The sequence below is a fragment of the Triturus cristatus genome, chromosome 4_2 (assembly GCF_964204655.1).
Source record: "Triturus cristatus chromosome 4_2, aTriCri1.1, whole genome shotgun sequence".
Lineage (NCBI taxonomy): Eukaryota > Metazoa > Chordata > Amphibia > Caudata > Salamandridae > Triturus > Triturus cristatus.
Genome location: NC_140586.1, coordinates 152391018 through 152415680, shown reverse-complemented (window position 1 = coordinate 152415680; position 24663 = coordinate 152391018). Strand labels below are relative to the sequence as shown.

General features: G+C 50.5%; 1 protein-coding gene across 1 annotated transcript in view; it reads right to left on the bottom strand.

The window, feature by feature from the left end:
- The window catches only part of LOC146833219 (uncharacterized), a 51875-nt gene extending 29156 nt beyond the window's left edge, over window positions 1-22719 (bottom strand). Inside the window, exon 1 of the mRNA XM_085600871.1 lies at window positions 22498-22719. Coding sequence (XP_085456997.1) covers window positions 22498-22603 — 106 coding nt within the window. The 5' untranslated portion in view covers window positions 22604-22719. The remainder of the gene's footprint in view (window positions 1-22497) is intronic.
- Window positions 22720-24663: the final 1944 nt, after the last annotated feature.

Here is a 24663-nt window from a genome sequence, read left to right as displayed (position 1 = left end):
TAAACAGAGACATGGAGGGTGGGGGGTGGGATCGGTGTTCATGATCCCACACAAATGTGAGAAAAATGTGAATTTGTTTTCTAGGTAAATTTGAGGTTTTCAGGGGGTTTTGGTTAAGAAAACGTTGTGGAATCCACGCAAGCCGCATTTTCCTGGAATCATCTGGGTGTCTAGTTTTTAGAAATGTCTGGTTTGGTAGGTTTCCCTACCAAACCAGGGGGGCGCACCTAGGTTTTTGTTCCCGGGCTTGGCGGCCATCATGGGAAACCTACTAAACCCAGACATTCCTTAAAACTAAACACCCGTAGGAGTCCAGGGAGGTGTGGCTTGCATGGCTCCCCCAAGGCTTTTTTACCCAGAATCCCCTGCAAGCCTCAAATGTATTTAAAAAAACAACAGATTTTCCCTCACATTTCTGTGTGGAATCAGCGTGCTGACACAAATTTCTTACAACTCAGCATTCCCTTCAGTCTCCTGATAAAATTGATACCTCACTTGTGTGGGTGAGCCAAGTGACTGCAACAGCGAAGGGCCAAAAACGTGTAGAGATTGAAGGGGAACTAAAACTTCTTCATAAGGGCAATTTTTTTATTTTACACATTTTTAAGTTGACTCTGCTATGGCCACCCACAGAAGTACACAGGTGAGGTATCATTTTTCAGGAGATTGAGGAGAACGCTAGTTGGTAGGAAATTTGTGCCGGTGCAGTGATCCTTCAACTTTCCCACACAGACTTGTGAGGAAAACTTGACTTTTTAGCTAAATTTTAGGTTTGCAGAGGATTGTGGGTAAGAATATGCTGGGGGATCCATGCATGTCACACGACCAGCCAAGCGCCAGTCCACACACAACACCAGCCAAGCGCCAGTACCCACACAGCCAGCCAAACACCAGTACAGTCATCCCGTCAGCCGAACTCACTCTCTCTCCCCCTTGACTATGGGGCCGCACCCTAAAAGGCCCATAAACATATCCCTGGTGCTTAGTGGGCTTTCTGCCACCACTCGGAGGTGGCGGCAGATCAGGTGTAATAAACACCATGTGCCCCCCAGGGCAGAAAGACTGTGCCCATTTTTTTGGGTGGGGTGGGGGCATAAACCTGCCCATTCTGGGCAGCCCCCACAAAAAGTAAAATATGTCCCTGGTGTCTACTGGGCTTTCAGTTCTGGATATGTGGCACATATCTGCCCCCCAGGGGGCAGAAAGACTGTGCCCCCCCCAAAGAAAATAATGGGCCGCAGCATGCCCCTTCAGGGCAGCCCCCACCCTTGCATAAAGAAAAGAAAAAAAATCCCTGGTGCCTAGTAGGCTTTCTGCCCCCCAGGCCATGCGCGCTGATAGTCATTAAACTGGAAAAAAATGCCTTGGAAGGTTGGGGAAGCTCTTTCCCAGCTCCCAAGGCCCAAAAACAAAAAAGGAAATTCTTCTGCTGTAAACGTCAGAGGGATTTGGTGGTCGTGTTCAGAGGACAGAACGGTTCTGTCCTCAGCACCAAACAGGTTAAAGTTGCTAAATTGGTGTGTCAAAGTTTTCATCTGTTTTCAAAATGAATGAAATTTTAGGACCGAGTTTTGAGAGTGCAGCTGTCAAACAGACCTACTGCTAACAATACACCTAAAATGGGTTTTGGGTTCACCGGTTTCAAGCACTGGCTATTTTCAACCATCCTCTATCTGCCATTGGCTTGGTCGAAACTTTGTCCATCATGCCATGGCTCAGCCGAGTGGAGTATTCGTCTCTTACTTACTGTTACTGCTGCTTGAGTATATCCTTCTGCCTCCACTTGAGTCATTGTACTGAAACGCTTTACCTCTGTAGCTCTTTCGGTCTGTTTTTGCTGCCCCCCTCTTGTGTTTTTGGCTGCATTTTTTAGCATATTAAACTCATACCTATGCCAATGCAGGTTTGAATATGACTTAGTCGCAGGGATATCTTTGGTGACTTGTTTGAGGTAGACTTGCTCTGCAATCAAATAGCAGGATCATTGGTGGGTATTAAGAATGTGTAAGAAATTGGGTTATTTGTTTAAAGAGGTGAGAACCCACTTCAAGAAAAAAATCATCACAATCCTTGTCAGGGTGAACCACAAACGTCAATTAAGAAACCAGTCCTTAACCCTCTGCTACCTTGGCACAAAGCAAGCAGGCTTAATTTAGAGGCAATGTGTAAAGCATTTTTTGACACAATCAAACAGTAGTAAAGGAGAAACACAAGAAAACCCACAAACCAATTTTAAAAAAGCCAGAATATTTTAACAAATAAAACTACACAAAAACCAAAAATTCAATAAAGAGAACTGGAGTAATTCAATTTTAATGTTTGAACGAAAAACAGTACAAAAAAGCACAAAGCACCAACTGCAGTTATCTGAATACGCTAGACCAGGTGAAGTCAAAGGTTAAGGACTCCCGTGATGGAGCGTGTATCAGATACAAGGAGCAGGTTCGCCCTGGTGGAAAGTTATCCTTTGTACTGATAGACGTGTGTCGGGCTGCAGCCTGGATCGGAAGAGGGGTCTGTCAATGTCAGTCGGCTGAAGAGCAGGAACTAGGTGGAAGCCTACCTCTGGAGGGAATTTTGAGGCTCTCTGCATCGGTAAAGCTCTGAGCGGATGAATACTTTGTGCCTTCATCCGGGCTTAGGAATGTGTCATTGTTGGTGGGTTGCTGCTCTGGCTTTTCCCTGGTGAAATCCTCCATATTCAGACTTAGAAACTTTTCTGGAAGTCGAGAACCCTTCAGCGAGGCAAACCAGAAAGTTGAATCCTACCGGTGGTTTGACATCGGCAGCTGTGGCTTGGCAGCGTTGGTAGCCTCTGGTGCCTTTAGCAGAAAAGTTTAGAAAAAAAATACCTTGGGGGGAGGGCGGGGGAGTGATGGCACCACTTTGGAGTTAGGACTCACTCCAGCAGGTCAGTAGCAGGATCCACAGCAGTTCAAGTTAGAACTTGTCAGCAGGAAAAGCACTAAAGTGGCAGGAGATGGCCTCTGGAAGAACGTAGTGTCCATTTAGCTCACAGAGGTGGACAGCCAACTGACCCTTGAAGTCACTTCTGGGGTCCAGGGCTCAAGGTAAGCAGCCCAAGTCTTCAATCAGGCTTCACATACCAGGGCAGTCTTTCGGACCCTTGACAGGTCCAGGAGTGTTCTGATATCACGTTCTGTGTTTGCCACTTTTATGCCAAGTGCCAGCCTGTTGGTGAAAGATAATATTTTGTCTACCCTCAAAACTAGTTCTAATCAGTTCACCCCTCTTCCCTGAGTTTGGTTCCAGCTTAGTTAGTGAACCAAAATAAAGGGGCAGACTTCTTGTCCAGTATCTTTATGTGTTTGGGGCAGACCCCCTTGATGTGTAATCAGGCAAGGGCACAGGTCCTCCTCAGCTATTGTTTCAGAACACCTACTCCCCTCTACACCCAGGCCCTTTGCCACTCTCTAATTCCAATACACATGTCCCACAGGGAAGCCATCAGCTGTCCAAGGCAGCTGGCCACTAACAGAAAGGCCCCAGAAACTTTAAGCAGGAAAAGGCAAACTTCCTTAAAGTGTCATTTCCAAAATAATATAGTCCATGGGGTGCCAACCTTGCCACAGTGAAAAAGGGCTTTATTTATTTTTTTACTGCCAGGATATGTAAAACGGTCAGTATACATGCCCTACATTTTAAATACCGTGCACCCTACTCTTTGAACTTTTAGGACTTACTTTAAAAGTGAATTAGAAGTATTAACAAGCATTGGCATAGCCAATAGGTCTCGCTTTTGGGACCTTATAAGTATTTAGTTTGCAGCACAATATCCTTGGTGCAACAACATCAACTGTTGCATGGCTAAACACTTATAAGGTACACTGCTGCACGCCACACACTGCTTTTATGCGAGTTTATGCTACTGACATTGTAAATGACTATGCCTTTTATTTGTTTTAAAACCAAAACATAAATAAAAGGCATTGTAATTTTACCAACCCCTTGTTTCATCAACATGCTCTCCATGACTGGTCAACATACCGTGAACATTCGAACTGCAATTAGGCCCCAAATGCTACATGCGTGCAGCAGTGTGTGGCGTGCAGCAGTGTGTGGCGTGCAGCAGTGTGAGGCATGCAGCAGTGTGAGGCGTGCAGCAGTGTGAGGCGTGCAGCAGTGTGCGGCGTGCAGCAGTGTGCGGCGTGCAGCAGTGTGCGGCGTGCAGCAGTGTGTGGCGTGCAGCAGTGTGTGGCGTGCAGCGGCGTGCTGCGTGCAGCATGCAGCAGTGAGTAATGCAGCAGTGTGTTGCGTGCAGCAGTGTGTGGCGTGCAGCAGCGTGTGGCGTGCAGCATTGAGCGGCGTGCAGCAGTGTGCGGCGTGCAGCGGCATGCAACAGTGTGTGGCGTGTAGCAGTGTGCGGCGTGCAGCAGTGAGAGGCGTGCAGCAGTGAGAGGCGTGCAGCAGTGTGTGGCGTGCAGCAGTGTGTAATGCAGCAGTGTGCGCAGCAGTGTGTGGCGTGCGGTAGTGTGCGGCGTGCAGCAGTGTGCAGCGTGCAGCAGTGTGTGGCGTGGTTTGTAAACAAGAAAAGCGGACATCAAAGGAAGGGTGGGAGGGAACGAGCATATGGGGTGTGAGTTATAACGAAAGTTAATTGTTGTAAGACGGGATACAGGAAGTGAGGCCGAGCGCGCGCTGGCGAAAGCAGTCTGCTGCGTCCGATGCCAGATGCCAGCTTCGCGCTTGAATGCCTCAGTGTGCAGCAGTGTGCGGCGTGCAACAGTGTGAGGCGTGCAGCAGTGTGCGGCGTGCAGCAGTCTGCAGCAGTGTGTGGCGTGCAGCAGTGTGAGGCATGCAGCAGTGTTTCGTGTAGCAGTGTGAGGCGTGCAGCAGTGTGCGGCGTGCAGCAGTGTGTAATGCAGTAGTGTGTGGCGTGCGGTAGTGTGCGGCGTGGTTTGTAAACAACAAGAAAAGCAGACATCAAAGGAAGGGTGGGAGGGAACGAGCATATGGGGTGTGAGTTATAACAAAAAAGTTAATTGTTGTAAGAGGGGATGCAGGAAGTGAGGCAGAGCGCGCGCTGGCGAAAGCAGTCTGCTGCGTCCGATGCCAGATGCCAGCTTCGCGCTTGAATGCCTCAGTGTGCAGCAGTGTGCAACAGTGTGCGGCGTGCAGCAGTGTGCGGCGTGCAGCAGTGTGCGGCGTACAGCGGCGTGCAGCAGTGTGCTGCGTGCAGCAGTCGTGCAGCAGTGAGTAATGCAGCAGTGTGTGCCGTGCAGCAGTGTGTGCCGTGCAGCAGTGTTTCGTGTAGCATTGTGCGGCGTGCAGCAGTGTGTGGCGTGCAGCAGTGTTTTGTGTAGCAGTGTGCGGCGTGCAGCAGTGTGCGGCGTGCAGCAGTGTGCGGCGTGCAGCAGTGTGTGGCGTGCAGCGTCGTGCAGCAGTGTGCGTCGTGCAGCAGTGTGCGTCGTGCAGCAGTGTGTGGCGTGCAGCAGTGTGCGGCGTGCAGCAGTGTGCGACGTGCAGCAGTGTGCGACGTGCAGCAGTGTGAGGCATGCAGCAGTGAGAGGCGTGCAGCAGTGAGAGGCGTGCAGCAGTGAGAGGCGTGCAGCAGTGAGAGGCGTGCAGCAGTGAGAGGCGTGCAGCAGTGAGAGGCGTGCAGCAGTGAGAGGCCTGCAGCAGTGAGAGGCCTGCAGCAGTGAGAGGCGTGCAGCAGTGTGCGGCTAGCAGCAGTGTGTAATGCAGCAGTGTGTAATGCAGCAGTGTGTAATGCAGCAGTGTGTAATGCAGCAGTGTGTAATGCAGCAGTGTGTAATGCAGCAGTGTGTGGCGTGCGGTAGTGTGCGGCGTGCAGCAGTGTGTGGAGTGCAGCAGTGTGTGGTGTGGTTTGTAAAAGAAAAGCGGACATCAAAGGAAGGGTGGGAGGGAACGAGCATATGGGGTGTGAGTTATAACTAAAGTTAATTGTAGTAAGAGGGGATGCAGGAAGTGAGGCCGAGCACGCGCTGGCGAAAGCAGTCTGCTGCTTTCAAGTCCGATGCCAGATGACAGCTTCGCGCTTGAATGCCTTACATACACTGGCCATAAACCGCATTCCTAAGGTCTTGTGCCCCTTACCAAATCTCTCTGAATGCGTGAGGCGGTGCACGCGCAGGAAGTAGCTGGTGGCAAATAGAATGCGCGTGGTTGTGCGCGTAACCGCCACCCGATCCGCCTGGGAAGCCTTTGGGAGCATTTTCTGAAGCCCCTACATAAGTCTCGCTGAGCGAGACTTACACGATAGCCAGGCGAGACCTAAAAAACACTGTGGCTGGAAACGTCGTCTTTTCTGAAACTTTTCAATTTCTTAGTGCAGTTAAAGGGTGGAGAGACATAAAACATTCAAAATATTAAAAAATAACTAACTAAAGCAAGAGAGTGGTTGCAAGGTGGCCAGATTGATTTATTCACACCTAAACACATTAGCGCCACTTTACAATGTTTGCCAGTGAAGTGGTACTTTTGTTTTCTCGTCTCTCTTTGAACAACATTGTTTTCCCTTAGTAGGAAAGTGCACTATTCCTGGAGGTACTGAAATACCTGCGTGATGGGTGAATTGGACAACAAAATGTGTACCGTGGCTCTGTTTTCAGTGATGTGGTCTTTTTTAACCATACTGCTTACGTTTTGTAAGGATATAAGCAATGGACATTGAAACGGGTCACTTCTGGGCCCTGTAGTCATGTCCTTAACTTTTCAGGCAAAAGCACTCACTAATTCCTGAATAATGAGTGTAAAAAGAAAAAAGGTAACCATGTTGTTCCTGCTTACATTTCACATGCTTTAATTAATCTTGTATTCCCTACAAGCGTTTGCTTTTTCTAGGGTGTTCATTTTTTTTTAGGCAGCATATTGCTCTTGTCTAGTGCGTAATTTGAAGTGAGTCACATCCAGGTGTTTATAGCAGGTCAGAGCAGTGCAAGTTTCACTCAGTGGGGCAGTATGGTGTTCAGTGGGGGAGAGGATGTGGCACTATGGTCAGAGCTGCTGAATTTGGAACTGGTTGATTTAATTGATTGATTGATTTATATATTTATACAGCGTGCGATTGTCCTGAGGCGTCTTGGCGCTAGGGGAACTGGGGAACCAGGTTACGCCTTCATGACCAGTCCACCAGACCACTAACCCTGAAGGAGCACATTCCCATGCTAGACCTTAGAAGGCCCCACAAGATCTTAAAAGCCCTGGTGTCTTAGCACCAGCAGCTGGACCCTACTAGTGGCAAGTGTGGGTTAACCTTGAAGGCCTGTCTGCCACAATTCATTCTGAAGTTCACCTCCAGTCTTGCAGGCAGGCCTATGAAGCAGCACACCATAGAGTGGCAGTAACTCTGTCACTGCGGTCACAGGACCCTTGAGCAGGGTGGCTCTAGGGCAGTGCGACCCCACCAGGCGCTGACCAGCTGCGGTCCATGCAGGTAACAGCGGTGGGGCCGGGAAAGGGAGGATTTCGAGGGACGATGTGGGAGGAAAATTAAATAAATAATTAATTTCCCCCCAGCATCGTCCCTCTAAACCCCCTCTTACCCGGCCCCACCGCTGTTACCTGCACGGACTGCGGCTGGCGCGGACTTCAGGTGGGGGAGTTGTGCTTGCAAGTATAATATGGTTTTAAAAGCACTTGCTGCCTCCAACAATTTTCGGCAACAATAAAAATGTCATATCGCCAGTGATTAATGTTCTTAGTAGAGAGAGATGGCGTTTGTCTAGTGGACGTTTTGACTCATGGAAAGGAAGCGCAGAGGGTTAATGTGCCTGCTACTAAGAACATGTACCATGCAGATCACAAAGTGCACATAATGTAAATAGGTCAGTGGGTTACTGCTTTTGTCAGAGAGAGCCTATTGTTACTTGCAGTTAAGTTAAAATCCTAACATAGAACAGCGAGCTATTAACTGTCATGTAAGAGCTGCCTGCAAACTGCAAGGTATAAATTAGAGCGTTATGGTTTTTTCACCAGTCTGATTATCCTAATGTTGAAAAAAGGGTTCATTTGGGTAGAAATCAGTTCTGACAATTAAAGAGAACCCCCAACCATGGTATTATGTTTTAAATTCTGAGCTTGCGTTTCTCCAGACCAATCACTATTAAACTATGCTGCCTACTAGTATGGTTGTCATGTGACTCCTACACCTTGTAGTCCTTTGTCTTATGTAACATTTCCTATACAGTGATTTTCACACGTATGGTTGATTGCCTCTGTGTAATATGTGTGATGTAAAGTGCTCTGACACCCTACACGGGTATCAGTGGTGCTGTAGATTTTCTGATTCTTTATTATTTTGACATTTTTACACATGCCAACAGTCTCTGCAAAGATTGTTCCTTATTAGTACCAGTGGAACATACAACTGCAGCAGTGAGAAAGGTGACCAGTCAAACTTTGTAAAGGGTCCTCCACTTCACAGCAGCACAAGTCACATTTTTTTGTAACTTTTGATCCGTTTGAGCTATAAACAATTTATTAGTTAAATTCGTCAGATAATGCAGCAGATGGTGTATTATGTGGCAAATATGGCAGAGCCATAATTATGTGGAAAACATTTGCAAATTAGGATATTTTGCCATACATGTTTGAACTGCTCTTGTGGAAAAAGGGAGGAGAAGTGCTGATGACAGAAACTCCATGGATGGGAGACAAATGGCTTGCAATTCCACTTTTAAGGATATTTGGGACATTCTGTGATTGGAAACGTATCCCACTTTGTGAATGTATTTTAATGTCAATAACTCATATTAAACCTTAAATAAACGTGTATCCATTGGTAAAATTAAATAACGTAATAAGCTGTAAAAGGTTAGTGAAATGGGAAACAAATACAAAAAAATTGGGATATTTTGCTCTTTCTGCCACACCTCTGACTCCGCACACTGACCCAATCCATGGTTTATTCCCGCCCTCTGATTCTCCACCCACAGTTCCCCTACTTTTTCCCCCTCACTTTGACCACCTGAAAAAAGAAACCTGGTCAAAACTTCTTACAAGGAGAGCAGTTAACTGGGAGGAGCAGACAGCATCCCTACATGTGGTCCAGTGAATACATTTTAGCAATGTAACTAGGAGTATTCTCAGGTTTACCACTTGACCTAAATATGCTGGAAAGAAGCACTGTATTCTAGATCTGGTCAGAACCCATGTGAGACCGGCCTCACGGCGTATGCCCTCCAGATCATCCAGCCAACCTGCAACCACCCCCAAGACACGACATCTCCGACTCCGGCCGCCCCAGCCACACAGACCCGATGGCCGGCCAGAGCCCCGACAGACTCGACACCCTACCACGCATGTCCGACCGAGGGATCGGGAACCCCCGAGCCAGACCAAGAGGCGCCAGCCCAGTCACACCTCGGGTCGCCTTCCCCCGGGAGGACTCGATCGGCCACCAGGACCCTGGGGAGCAGGCGCCTCGCCTGCCGAGCGTCTGGGGTCCCTCCCAGACCCACCTGAAAAGACCAAAGAAACGAGCGGCAGGAAATCCCGCCGAACCCCCTCAGTCACCCAAGGCCCCCTCTGCGAGGACTCCGGACTTCAAAGGGCAGGGGGGGGTATAATAAGGGGTGCCGGAGGAACGAATGGCAGAGAAGACCTGGAACCATCGAAGCCTGCTGACGCTGTCGCGGCTACCGAATACCGAACCACCTGGGCCTGCTGGGTGACTCGCGGCCCCCAGCCATTGAACCATCTGAGCCCTGCTGACGAGATCGCGGCTCCCGAACTCCGAACCACCTGGGCCTGCTGAGTGACTCGCGGCCCCCAGCCATTGAACCATCTGAGCCCTGCTGACGAGATCGCGGCTCCCGAACTCCGAACCACCTGGGCCTGCTGAGTGACTCGCGGCCCCCAGCCATTGAACCATCTGAGCCCTGCTGACAAGATCGCGGCTCCCGAACTCCGACTACCTGTGCCTGCTGAGTGACTCGCGGCTCTCCCATCGAGGACAAATTGGCAAGAGATCGCCCAAAGAACCAACACCCTCCAGCTCGAGGATTGTGAGCTATCCGCAGGGTACTTTGCAGAGACACTACCTTCACAGACTGTCCCGCTACCCCCATTCCCCTACCACCGATTTGTAGACTCTTGTGCCGCTGATGTACTCCTTACGTTTTGGATCATAAAGATCCCTTGAAACCTTCGATAAAAGAACCTATCGTCCTACAAAGAATACGCGTGGTGTCACTCTGTTCGTAGTGTAAGTTCAGGGTGTGCGTGCCTGGTTCGGCCTACTTGGGAGAGGTGGGTCAAAGGGGTGGGCAAGACGTGCATCGAACCCCCCTCCGGCGAACGCCTTTCCAACATTTGGTGGCAGACGACGGGAACCGAGCCGACACCGATAGAGAGCGTGCAGTGAACGACTGACGCACTACCAAACAGAGATGGAAGGAGAAACCTCCCTGGGTGCCGCAGGTACCGAAATGAGCTCGATGTTCCGAGAGGATCAATTGGACTATTATACGCATAGAGAATTAAAACAATTTTGCAAAGACCTTGGAATCGCTACCACCGGATTAAGCACAAAGGAAGACTTCCAAAAAGTATTGAAGACCTGGGTCGAGACGGGGGCGCCCCTGACCCAAACGGAAGGAGACTCCGCCCATGAACCACAAAGCATCCCGGTGAGAAACAGCGGGCCAGAGGGGAACCTGTCCCCCGAGGAGCTAGCGGACCAAGAGAGAGGCCGCAACCACGAACTTGAACTGGCCAAGCTGAAAATCGAGGGAGAACTAAAACTGGCCGAGAAAAAGTTAGCCGTCGAGCAGTTACGGCTACAAGGGGAACTCGAGGAAAAGAGACGCCAAAGAGAGCACGACGAAAAGAAACTCCAGCTGGAACATGAACGCAGCCTAAAAGAGATCGAGTTGAGGGCTAAAAGCGAAGAGTCACGACCTTCCGGGAATCTACCATCCGCTCCCACCGTGGAAGCCAAAGTCCACATCCCCAAGGATGTGGTAAAGGAGTATTACAAAAACGACGATATCCAGCAGTGGTTTAAGGCCTACGAAGTCGCCATGACCTCTCACCGAGTCCCGCAGAAGGATTGGGGGGCTGGGCTATGGGGCCGGTTCTTAAGCGAAGGGAGAGATACCTTGCTGGATCTGCCCTCCACGGTCATGAACTCCTACAGCCACATGAAAGAAGCCCTCGTGGGCCGGTATGGACTCACCCCCGAGATGTACCGGCAACGGTTCCGAGATTGCAAAAAGATACCGTGCACCACATGGGTAGAATACGTGAACTTTTACAGCCGGGCCTTGGACGGGTGGATCAAGGGCAGCAAGGTCTCCACCTTCGAAGAGCTGTTTGATCTGATCGCCTGGGAACATTTAGCGGCCAACTGCTTTGTAGAACTGCGCCAACATCTCCTGGACAGTAAACTCACCGACCCTCGAAAACTGGCCGCCGAGGCTGACCGTTGGGTGAACACCCGGGCCGCCCGAGGCCCTGTGGGAGACTACGGTCGCCACAGTCAAGGACCACCCCGCCAGAGGGGCGGAGGAAACCACGGCCGACCGAGACACTTCCCAGGGGGGCCCCCGCACAGCCCTTCCAGCAGCCCACCAGCGGCAGGTCCAGCCCCGTCCCCAGCCAGCCCCGGAGCCCCGGTGCGGCAAGGGCCACGAACCAGGATCACCTGCTTCCGCTGCCAACAGCCCGGACACTACGCCAATGACCCCCAGTGTCCCCAGTATCAACGAACCGCAACGACCAACCCCCCGGCCCGGCAGATGGCCTCCATGGCCCTAGGGGAAGAGATAGAGGACTCCGAAGAGTGGGAACCAGCTGCCATGGCCCTGGTCTCCCTTGGTGATCGAGAAATGGTCCCCGGGACACCCTTGCCCGCCAACACGAAGAAGTACCGACAGCAGGTGACCATCAACGGCCACCGAGTCGAGGGCCTCCGCGATACCGGGGCAAGTGTCACCGCGGTCCACCGCAACCTAATCTCTGAAGACCAGATCCTACCCGGTGCCCTCTGTCCGGTCATATCCTCCGACAATTCCGAGAGCCTCTGCCAGATGGCTCTGGTGCCTTTCGAGTGGGGAGGAGTTTCCGGAGAATTGAAGGTAGCCGTCCGAACCTCACAGCCCGTAGACTGCCTCCTGGGCAACGACCTTGAGAGTTCCCCGTGGAGGCAAGTGGAACGAAGAGCCCATCTCGAGATGATGGGCCTACCAGAATGGGTCTGCGCCACCACACGCTCCATGACCGCGCGATTGCCACTCTCCGAGGGCGGTGGGGCCCTCCCACCGAACACTGTCCCCGAGAACCGGGACACCCTACCAGAAACGGACAACCCTCCTTCGGAAGGAGAAGAAGACACTAACCCGGGAGAAGAGCCGGAACCTTCCGCCCCTGAGGCACTGACTGAGCTCAGAGAACTGCCCGAGATGGCCCAGTGGCGCTGTGAGGGAGGTCCCTCCCGGGAAGAGTTCTGCCAGGAACAGGCCACCTGCCCTTCCCTCGTGGGACTCCGACAACAAGCAGAAGCACAGACCGCCGGTGACCAGACCGGAACCCACTGGGTCTATTGGGACAATGGCCTCCTATACAGTGAACAAAAGTCAGCCGAGCTAGGCGCAGCCCGAGTACTGGTAGTACCCCTGCGCTTCCGAAGCCTCCTCCTGGGCCTGGCCCATGATGTACCCTTGGCAGGACACTTAGGCCAAGACAAAACATATCAGCGATTAGTTACCCACTTCTATTGGCCCAAGATGCGAGCAAACGTAGAAGTCCACTGTAAATCCTGCCTCACGTGCCAGGGCAGTAGGAAAAGTGGCGGAAAGCGCAAGGCTCCATTACAACCCTTTCCCGTTGTGAGTACCCCGTTTGAGCGGGTCGGCATCGACATCGTGGGACCCCTGGATCCGAAGACCGCCCAGGGCCACAGATTCATCCTCGTCCTGGTGGACCATGCCACCCGCTACCCCGAGGCCATTCCCCTCCGCACCGTGACGGCTCCCGTGGTGGGCCGGGCTCTCATGGGGATCTTCTCCCGTGTCGGATTTCCTCGCGAGGTTGAGAGAGATCGCGGCACTAACTTCATATCCCGCTACATGAAGTCCCTGTGGCAGCAGTGCGGAGTGACATATAAGTTCACGACCCCCTACCACCCCCAGGGCAACGGCCTGGTGGAACGCTTCAACCGAACCCTGAAGGGGATGATCCTGGGCCTCGAGGAGCCCCTGCGCCGAAGATGGGACGTCCTCCTCCCTTGCCTCCTGTTCGCGTACCGGGAAGTTCCCCAAAAATCCCTGGGGTTCAGCCCATTCGAACTACTATACGGACACCCCGTCCGGGGGCCCCTGAGCCTGGTCAAAGAGGGCTGGGAGACAAGCCCCCGGGGGACCCCTCCTGATGTGTTCCGCTACATCCTGGCGCTCCGCAACCAGACCCGGAAGTTCAGAGAACTCGCAGAGGCGAACCTCGAGGCCAGCCAAGAAGAAATGAAGCGCTGGTATGACCAGAACGCAACTCTGGTCGAGTTCCAGCCGGGCCAGCAGGTTTGGGTCATGGCCCCGGTGAAACCCTGCGCCCTACAGGACAAATGGACTGGCCCCTTCAAGGTGATCGAGCGGAAGAGTCAGGTCACGTACCTGATCGATGTACAGTCCCCACGGAACCCCCTCCGGTTTCTCCACGTGAACCGTCTCAAGCCCCACTTTGTGAGAACGGAGTTAAGTTTGCTACTGGCCACCGATGATGGGGCGGAAGAAGACACTGAACCCTTGCCCGACCCCCTGTGCGCTAAAGAACTGGATGGTTCCGTGGAGGGAGTGAAACTGTCGACCACCCTCACTCCCCAACAGTCCGACGACTGTCGCCAGCTGCTCAGACAATTCGCAGACCTCTTCTCCCTCATCCCAAGAGTCACCGACTGGTGTGTCCACGACGTGGACACCGGCGACAGCCCCCCTGTGAGACACCGAGCCTACCGGGTGCCTGACCGGGTCCGCACCTGCATCAAGACCGAAGTACAGAAGATGTTAACCCTTGGAGTGATCGAACCCTCCGATAGCCCCTGGGCCAGCCCGGTAGTCCTGGTGCCGAAAGCGGCCGCCCCTGGGGTCGCCCCCGAACTAAGATTCTGTGTGGACTACCGGGGGCTCAATGCGGTCACCCGAGCGGACGCTCATCCTATCCCCCGCGCCGACGAACTCATCGACCGCCTTGGGGCCGCTCGTTTCCTCAGCACCTTCGACCTGACCGGCGGTTACTGGCAGATTGCGCTCACGGAGGGAGCAAAAGAACGCTCCGCCTTCTCAACACCCGATGGACACTACCGCTTCAGGGTCATGCCGTTCGGGATGAAAAATGCACCGGCCACCTTCCAGCGGTTGGTAAACAAGGTCCTGGCCGGACTCGAGGAGTTCAGCGCAGCGTACCTTGACGACATAGCCGTATTCAGCTCTCAATGGCACGAGCATCTCCAGCACCTCCGGCAAGTACTGCTGGCCCTGCGCCAAGCCGGCCTAACAGTGAAGGCCAGCAAATGCCAGCTCGGGCAAGGTTCCGTGGTCTACCTGGGGCATCAGGTGGGCAGCGGGCAGGTCGCCCCCCTCCAACCAAAGATCGACGCCATCAAGTCCTGGGAGCCCCCCACCACTCAGACAGAAGTCCGGGCCTTCCTGGGCCTCACAGGATACTACCGGAGGTTCATTAAAAACTATGGTAGCCTCGCAGGGCCTCTCACGGAGTTGACCTCCAAAAAACTCCCGAAGAAGGTGCAGTGGACTCCCCCGTGCCAACAGGCGTTCGACGCCTTGAAAACCGCCATGTGCACCGCCCCAGTACTCAAGGCCCCCGACTACTCCCAAGAGTTTGTGGTCCAGACCGACGCATCCGAACACGGCATCGGAGCCGTCCTCTCGCAGTTCAACGACAAGGGCATCGATCAGCCCATAGCCTTCATCAGCCGAAGGCTGCTGCCTCGAGAACAGCGCTGGAGTACCATAGAACGAGAGACCTTCGCCGTAGTCTGGGCCCTCAAGAAACTACGGCCCTACTTGTTCGGAACCCACTTCCGAGTGCAGACGGACCACCGGCCCTTGCGGTGGCTGATGCAGATGAGGGGAGAGAACCCCAAGCTATTACGATGGTCAATCTCCCTCCAGGGGATGGACTTCACCGTCGAGCATCGCCCCGGGACGGATCATGCCAACGCCGACGGCCTGTCCCGGTTCTTCCGCTTCGGCGAGGAGAACCCCCCAGTGGATGGGTAGTTCTCCACGCCTTTCAGCTGGGGGGGGGGGGGGGGGGGGGACGCGTGTGAGACCGGCCTCACGGCGTATGCCCTCCCGATCATCCCGCCAACCTGCAACCACCCCCAAGACACGACATCTCCGACTCCGGCCGCCCCAGCCACACAGACCCGAGGGCCGGCCAGAGCCCCGACAGACTCGACACCCTACCACGCATGTCCGACCGAGGGAGCGGGAACCCCCGAGCCAGACCAAGAGGCGCCAGCCCAGTCACACCTCGGGTCGCCTTCCCCCGGGAGGACTCGATCGGCCACCAGGCCCCTGGGGAGCAGGCGCCTCGCCTGCCGAGCGTCTGGGGTCCCTCCCAGACCCACCTGAAAAGACCAAAGAAACGAGCGGCAGGAAATCCCGCCGAACCCCCTCAGTCACCCAAGGCCCCCTCTGCAAGGACTCCGGACTTCAAAGGGCAGGGGGAGTATAATAAGGGGTGCCGGAGGAACGAATGGCAGAGAAGACCTGGAACCATCGAAGCCTGCTGACGCTGTCGCGGCTACAGAATACCGAACCACCTGGGCCTGCTGAGTGACTCGCGGCCCCCAGCCATTGAACCATCTGAGCCCTGCTGACGAGATCGCGGCTCCCGAACTCCGAACCACCTGGGCCTGCTGAGTGACTCGCGGCCCCCAGCCATTGAACCATCTGAGCCCTGCTGACAAGATCGCGGCTCCCGAACTCCGACTAGCTGTGCCTGCTGAGTGACTCGCGGCTCTCCCCTCGAGGACAAATTGGCAAGAGATCGCCCAGAGAACCAACACCCTCCAGCTCGAGGATTGTGAGCTATCCGCAGGGTACTTTGCAGAGACACTACCTTCACAGACTGTCCCGCTACCCCCATTCCCCTACCACCGATTTGTAGACTCTTGTGCCGCTGATGTACTCCTTACGTTTTGGATCATAAAGATCCCTTGAAACCTTCGATAAAAGAACCTATCGTCCTACAAAGAATACGTGTGGTGTCACTCTGTTCGTAGTGTAAGTTCAGGGTGTGCGCGCCTGGTTCGGCCTACTTGGGAGAGGTGGGTCAAAGGGGTGGGCAAGACGTGCATCGAACCCCCCTCCGGCGAACGCCTTTCCAACAACCCAGGACAGTGGCATTTCTTTGGGAAGGTTAGTCCATTGGTCTTACCATCACAACTACTGCCACATCAGTAGTGGTAGTGTGAACTAGTTGGGAACTAGGGATCAAGAAGATGTGTTTTTTAATATAGGCCACCTCTTTTGGCCAAACTGTTTGCACTTGGACAATCACTTTTTAGGTTATATCCCTGCACTCATATTTTGCTAGGCTTGGGAGTCTTTAATATTAATTTAAAAGGGTGGGGGTACTAGGTCAGTAGATGGCTATGTGTTTCATGGTCTATTAACCAAAATGTATTATGGTGGTAAATGTAGATCTATTCCAGCAAGTTGTACTGTACTGCAGTTTTTGGACTCCTATTTTACCCATGTGTTTGATCCTGGGGAAATCTTACTCGCTTTGCCCTGAGACAACATGCGAGCACTGCGATTTATGCTGCATATAAGGAGCACACACCCAGGGGATATTTCCAGAACAGGTCCCCAGCATAGTTTTCATTCACATATCAAGGGCTGTTTAAATAAAGATGTCCATTTTCAGTATTAGTATCTCTGAAGGTAAGTGAGTTCCTTGAGCTCGGTTATGCAGGTCTTCCCCAGTGCTGCAGTGTCCCCTCCAACTCCCCAGTCATGCAGTAAACAAAGGTTTGCCACAGACAGCCATCTCTTAAAAGCTCATACACCGCAGAAACAAGATATAGGTACTCCCTGCTAAGCAGCTTGTAGCATCCCACTGGGTACTTCAAGTCCTCTAGATCCTGCCCTGTTCGTCCGGGAAGCAGCAAAATATAGCACATTTGTCATCTTGCGTCACAGCACAGCGGGTGACCCACCAAAATGTGAGACAAACATGAAGAAAATTGAAATGCTGGCTGATTGATTACAATAAAACATACAGGATGCTCTGAAAATTGGGCAGGTTCACTGCTGGGAACTTTCATCCCCCTTGGTTAGCGAGTGGCCAGGAGCTTACCCAACCAATAGGCTGGCACTGGGAATAAATGTGGAACCCAGGGTACCCTCCACAGATCAATTCTGGACCTGTAGAAAAAAAGGAGGAGGACTGGACCTGCCATCTGTGATCTGAGGAGCGCTTTGAAGACTAAACCTGCTCTCCCACTTGTACCCAGGACAAAGAAGTTGACTCTAAGAGTCACAAGGCTGACCTCCTTTGCAGGTTACAGGGACAGAACAAGCTTCAAGAAGCCTTTACCAGCATTCCCAGCTGATCCCTTCCAACAGGACCTGCCCTCTGTTGGTGTTAGTCTTGACACCGAAATGCTGTGCCTAAAGTCCTGAACTTTGAATGAGGTCAATGCATACTCCCGATTCTGAAACTTAGGACTAAGAAATGTTTCACCAAATTTTTGATCCGAGAACCGATGGGAGAGCAGGATCAACCTGCCAAGGTGACTTGACGATCATGCATTACCGCTGCCCCAAAGACTGAGGTGGCTCCCGCTGCATTCTTCTCCAGATCAGCAAATCTGATTCAGCCGGAACTCGCAGAGAAGGTATCTCACCTCGTGGAGCCCTCTTCAGCAACAGCTTGCAGCCTTGCTCTGCTGGAAGAATCTGAGCTCCCTAAAAGTGACAAAGTTCGAAGGTAGAAATCTTCACCAGGTGAAAGAGCAAGAAGTATCTGGCCAGCAAGTAAACTTCTCTGGGCGCAAAATTTAAATGTCTACCAATCAGCTCTCTCACCAAAAGTCAACAGTTTCACAAAGAAATCGTTAATCGGCTATGACTGGTAGCCCTCTTCAGCCACAGCCTACTGCCATGCCCCACTTTTATAGAGACTAAGTGCGAAGGTAAAACTCTTCACTGGGCCGAACCTGGTCCTTGTATACACGCTCCATCGCAGTCAGCCTTAAATATTACCCATGTACCAGTCAGCGCAAACAGGTGATGCGGTTGGCGCTATTTTGAACTTTAAAAATGTATAACTTTGGTTCTGTTCATCGGATTTATGGTGTTGTGGCGTCAATTTATTAAAATCTACTCACATTTTTTTTTATTGGTTTGGGTTGTGTTTTGACATGGTTATTGTTTGAGTTCTGCATCAATACTTTACATATTGCTGCAAAGTTAATCCTGTACCTCTGTGCCATACCTACCGTGGGGTTGAACTCAGGTTTATTTTGCGATTTTAGTGGTTGATCCTGACATGGATTGTGGTTAATATTTGAGGTGGGTACTCACCAACTTATTTTTTTTTTAAAACAACATAAACATATAAGGTGTGATGAAGTGGAGGCCTCATTGTTTTGTTTGTGCACCCATACTGACCCTATTTGGAATATGACGATTAAGTACATCAAAAGTGTTTTTATTTCAAATCTGGAATGGCCAGCAGCAACTTGCTTACACGCTCTCCAAACAAAAAACAAAAAAAAAATTATATATATATATATATATATATATATATATATATATATATATATATATATATATATAAATAGGGGCAGGGTATGGGTTTGAAGGGAAAAGGAGGAGTGGGTTGAGGGAAGTATAGGAAAAGAAGCAAGGGGGGGTGGAAAATATATGGATGAGATGAGCGGTTGGAGTGCATTTAAGAAAGTATGGGAACTGTGATCCGGAGTCTAATGGGGAAGGCCCCATGAGCATGGGTGCAGGGTCAGAGAAAACAGCACAGTGAATATATGTCATTATTTTAAACTTGCATTATAAGGTAGGCTGCCAAAGAAATCGATAAAAGATTTAGGTTTCAGATTAAATAAGTGCTTCCAAAATATACATTTTAGCAATACGCAGACTGTCCCTAGCACAACATTTTTTACACCTCTATTAAAAGCACACCCTCCACAGTTCAACTGGTAAAACACCCATAAAATACCTCTAAAAAAAGAATACATCTTAGTCATCACAGAGCTTCAAGGGGCTCCGGTAATTAAAGCTAATACTGTCTTCTAAGAAGCCTTTACATTTGCTGATTAACCACTTTCACACACTTACATTTATTTCAGGCAGCAGACATCCTGGGAAGAAGGTTTGCTTCTTGTTTATTAGCGGTCTGTTCCTCTTCTGCACACAACAGAACTCTCCCTCCTTTCCACGTCAGCTAAGACATCCCAACTGTTGGAATTAACCATTCTAGACAGTTGCTTTTTAACAAAATGTAGGGGGGACTGTTTTTGTTAAATTAAAAACATACATGTGCCGAGGGGATGCAATATTCTCGTGGCCCGGGAAGGATTCAAATATCTAGGGGTATATGTCACTGCAGATCGGGATAAATTTGTGGCCGAAAACCTAATGAGGCCCCTCCAACGGCTTCGTACCGATGTCAAACACTGGCGCGCCTTGCCCCTGACTTTGCTTGGAAGGGCCTCGCTCTTTAAGATGCTCGCCCTCCCTAGATTCCTCTATGCGCTACAGAATACCCCCTTCCCGGTGGCGCCCTCTTACTTCACGGCTGTTAATGCTGAGATCACCCGTCTCCTTTGGGAAGACAGGGCACCTCGGATTGCTCTCCACAAGCTTACCAGTGGGTGGTACGACGGGGGTATAGCCCTCCCAGATATCAAAACCTACTACTGGGCCTCGCACCTCATGATCATAAATCAGTGGCTCCATGTATCGAGAGACGACCCTGCTTACCGTATGGATAGACAACTGCTTGCCCCTGGGGGGGTGATGGGAGCCCTTTATAACCCTAAGGGAGGTCGTGTCCAGGCAGGGCCCGCTGCCCACACCCTCCAGATATGGTTTGCGGCACAGCGTGCGATGGGATGGGCGGGTAGGATTACCCAGGCAACGCCACTATGGGACGCTAAACAGCTTGGGATACTGCGTACCACCAAGGGATTCCATCAGTGGGATCTTATTGGCATTTCTAGAGTAGGGGACCTCTGGCGGCGGGGAGAGGTGATCAATTTTTCCCAACTGCAGGCAGAGTACGATTTGGCCAACACCGAACATTTCCGCTATTTGCAAATCCAGCATGCACTTCGAACGGCGATTTAACCCGGGACTCGGCTCCCTGAGTCATCGCCCTTGGAGGACCGGCTCCTCGCTGAACATCTGATTCAAAAAGCGACGTCCCTAACATACCGGAAAATAATAAATAATCGCCCTGACCCCTTTTTGGTCCTTAAGGGGAAATGGGAGGCAGAACTTGGGGACTTCGATGATACGGAGTGGCAGGCCGCGCTATCGTCCCCCAGGGAAGTGGGCATATCGTCCAAATTAAGGCTTGTCCAGCTTAAAATTCTGCACCGCACGTACTATACCCGTACACTTCTATTCAAATTACAACGGACGGAGTCCCCACTGTGCCTCAGGAACTGTGGCCACGAAGGAACCTTCCTCCACACCCTATGGGACTGCCCTATCATAGCGCTTTATTGGAAGGGGGTGTTCCGTACTCTTTCCCAAGTAACCAAAATCCCCACGCTGCCCGAACCTCGGCTCTGCCTCCTCAATGTCTGGGAGCAGACGGACCACGTAAGAGTGGCCCAGCTTTGGGTGACATTGGGGCTCATGCTCGCAAAACGTAACATAGCCCAGCGATGGGGATCGGGACAGGCACCTACCCTGGCACAGTGGATCCGAGACATGGACCTTGTAATGGTGACGGAAAAAGCGGTATATGTACATAGAGGATGCCCAAAGAAATGGTCCCAGGTGTGGGGTGGCTGGAATGTATATAGAGGGAACATCTGTGAGCCCCCACCCGATACAGCAGAATCTGACCTCAGCGACCATGACTAGTTGCCCTGTCCCGCACAACGGTTGGGGATGGAGACTATTGTGTTGTACCCTTTGCTGGCCTATTTATCTTTGTAATACTTGTGCTGAACTGCTAAGATACATTCTAATCTGCTTTGTCCTAAGCCCTACACTGAGAGAGTGGTTTTTACTTTCTGTTTTGTTGAATAACCTAATAAAAAGATTTAAAAAAAAAACAAAACATACATGTGCATTGTGCCCCATAAGATCCCACACACTTCAACCTCTAGGCGAGAGCAACAAATGCGCCAGGGCACACCAGCTAAAGACAGCAAAACAGAGCAGGGGCGCGGAAGCATATGAGCGATAGCGATTAACACAAAGCTCGAGGGGAAGAGAAGTGTTCAATGAAGACTCCTGTAAAAACAAGCACTGTCATTGATTACTCAAGCTAATAGAGAAAGTTGGGGGCATATTAACAAGCCAGGCGATAAAATTATCGCCGCTTTAGCGGCAGAAAACTGCCGCTAAAGCGGCGATAATGGGCTTGATAATATGCTCTATGGCATTCCATTGAAGCCCATGTTAGATGTCCTTCACATTTAACATGGGTTTCAATTGGAATTCCACAGAGCATATTATCAAGCCCATTATCGCCGTTTTAGCGGCAGTTTTCTGCCGTTAAAGCGGCGATAATTCTATCGCCTGGCTTGTTAATATGCCCCGTAGTTTTCTAAAAGAGAGCAGTGAAAGGATACAAGTAAAGAGATATTTGGGGGCATATTAACAAGCCAGGCGATAAAGTTATCGCCGCTTTAGCGGCAGAAAACTTCCGCTAAAACGGCGATAATGGGTTTGATAATATGCTCTATGGAATTCCAATTGAAACCCATGTTAAATGTGAAGGACGTCTAACATGGGCTTCAATTGGAATTCCATAGAGGATATTATCAAGCCCATTATCGCCTGGCTTGTTAATATGCCCCTTAGTCCGGAGAAGAAACAAACACAAGCCATCGAATAAGAAGCAACTAAAATATGTAACTATGAAGCCGACCAATTGAAAGCAACGAAGGGGTTTAAAGCCACTGTTAACTTCTTAATAAACCGACAATAGGTGTTTTGCCACCAGACAGCGAAGGATTTTTAGCCTCAGCACTGGGGCGCAGGAGGTGGGGCGAGGGCCTCAACAGTTTGGAGCTTAACTCCAATACAACTTCTTGAAGATCAAGGGTCAGACTGATAGCAAGGCCAATAGGATCCACCTTTGGGAAGCCCATCTAAAAAAAGATACGTTGAGTAAATGCAACACTAATTATTCGCAGCAACTGAAATGGCGAAAAGTGCGGCACGAAGTATTATAAGCAAGTTACCTATATTCCACTTCTGCCACACCAGTTATACAAACCCTAAAACCCCGCCCCTACTTTTACAAATCACGCCCTCTCCTTACACAAGCCCTGACGCTCACCTGTCAGGTCGTAGAATTTCTCTGTTTTGAGCAGCGCCGAGAGGCCCCACATACTCCATTGCAGAGCTAGATCAATTGCTGCCCCCAGAGCAAGTTCTTGCAGCATCGCAGCACCAAGAAATCTCAAGGAAACCGCTGAATCAAAATCTCCCTCTGAGTCCGTCAACTTAGTTAGGAGCTCCGCCTGCTAAGTGTACTCCCACCAATGTAATTCTGACGTTTGACATCTAGCCAATAAGAAGCATGCCTTGTTCCTCCACTATATGGCTATTGTTGATGCCTGCTACCAACGTATAATTTGAAGAAATGCTTCTGTATCTTTTTATGAATATTTTTTTTAATTCTCTTGTTCTGTTTTAGCGACGGGCATGTTGTTTGCAAACTATATCTGTTATACATTATAAAACGCGGATTAATACACATAAGATATTTTTAATATGGGTGCCAAAATGCTATTACAAAATAATTAAATGTATCCACTTTTCCTGTATTTATGCTTTTCTGAAGTGAGACTATTGACAGTTTCAAAATGGCGATTTTATTACGGTACCACACAGTAAACATAAGCCGCAAACAACGTGAAGCCGCAAAGACTTTCTTCCGATCTTGTATGTCCATGCGCGGTAGGCGTGGCAAAGCCACCTTTAATATTGAAAGCGCTTAAGCCAGCGCACGCCAACCCCATGAGTGCCAGGGTCACGTGACAGCGAACCAATGAAAAGCTTAACTCTAGGCGGGAAAAAGAAAATGGCTTAGACTACAGGGACACCCTTAGAAGTGTTTGATGTAAAACATCGCAACGCATGTGTAAGAAATTAATTGAAAAACATATATACTTTCAGATACGTGCATAAGTAGGCATGGTCTGATGTTTAAACGTCCCAGTTGAGATAATCAAAAATGTTGGTTAATGATAAATTACAATAAACCAGATCATGCATGCGTGCCCACGAGAGCAGGCTTATTTAAACGTGAGGTTGACACCTGTGGTCTGAGCTAAAAAAGGCGAGAAAGAATTTCCCCTTGTCTCTCATCCTCCTTGAGGCTTGAACTGTGGGGTGTGAGAGACTTTCTAGTAAAGATGCTGACTTTATATTCTGCAGGCCCTCTTTACCTCTCCATATCCCTTCCTCCCTGTTTCCTTTCTAATGTTACGGTGTTTCTATTCTAGTGGATGACAGTGCAGCATCAGCCACTGCGGAACGAGTTGCCCGCAGCAAACATTTTTTCTTTCAGATAGTGCTTTTTAGGTCTCGCCTGAGACAACGCTTTAGCGCTGTTCTGGCGAGACTTATCGTAAGCGAGTTTTGGAAGTGCAAACAGTGCTTTTCAGGCCTCCAAATACAGTGCATGTGCGCCGGCCGCGCGCACCATTTGGCAGCCTGAAAAGCACTGCCTGATCACTTCGCGGCCCCTTTGATGTCCGTCAGTGAGCCGCGCGGCCACTGAGGACATCAAAGTGCACACCATTTGCACTGTGCCCGCCCCCACTCCCCCCTCCCACTCCCTCCTCGTCAACTTCAGTGCGTCACAGATCAGAGAATGCCGGCACGAGAGGACAAACACGTCTTTGAACAATACACACTGGAGGCAACTGTCACAAATAAAAGTGACTCTCATGCGCCGTTATTATAAAGATGGATAAGCTTTGAGGAGTTATTTTGAAAGTTAAAATTTATCTTTGCACATCACCAACGCACAAACCTCCTCTAGTTTCTTGAAGTCGTTTTCAATCGGACACGTTGTTGTAGTATCATTACATGAACTCTTCTACATTATTACTTATTTAGTTTGTTTCCCTTTAAGCTGTTAATACGCGTCCTATTCCATTTTAGAACTATGTGACGGGAAGGCAGTCATTGTTAGCCTGACCTTCCTCGTATGCAGTGCTTGCTGTGCCGTGGGTCCTATTATTCTCTTAAACTTAAAAGAAACAATAAAAGACAGCTGTTATTGTCACCGTCGTTTTCCGACTCCTTTCCTTCATCGCTAACCCGCTACTACAATTAGGTACCAGGAGGGGGTTACTTTTCTGCTGTTTCTCTTCGCTGGAGGAAGTCTTTCACAGTCCAGGAGCCATTGACGAGGCGCTAACCTTTTAAAACCGACACAAGTTTTGCCTTTTGGCACCGAGATTAATGTTTTCTCTCGGTTCGTTAATTATAC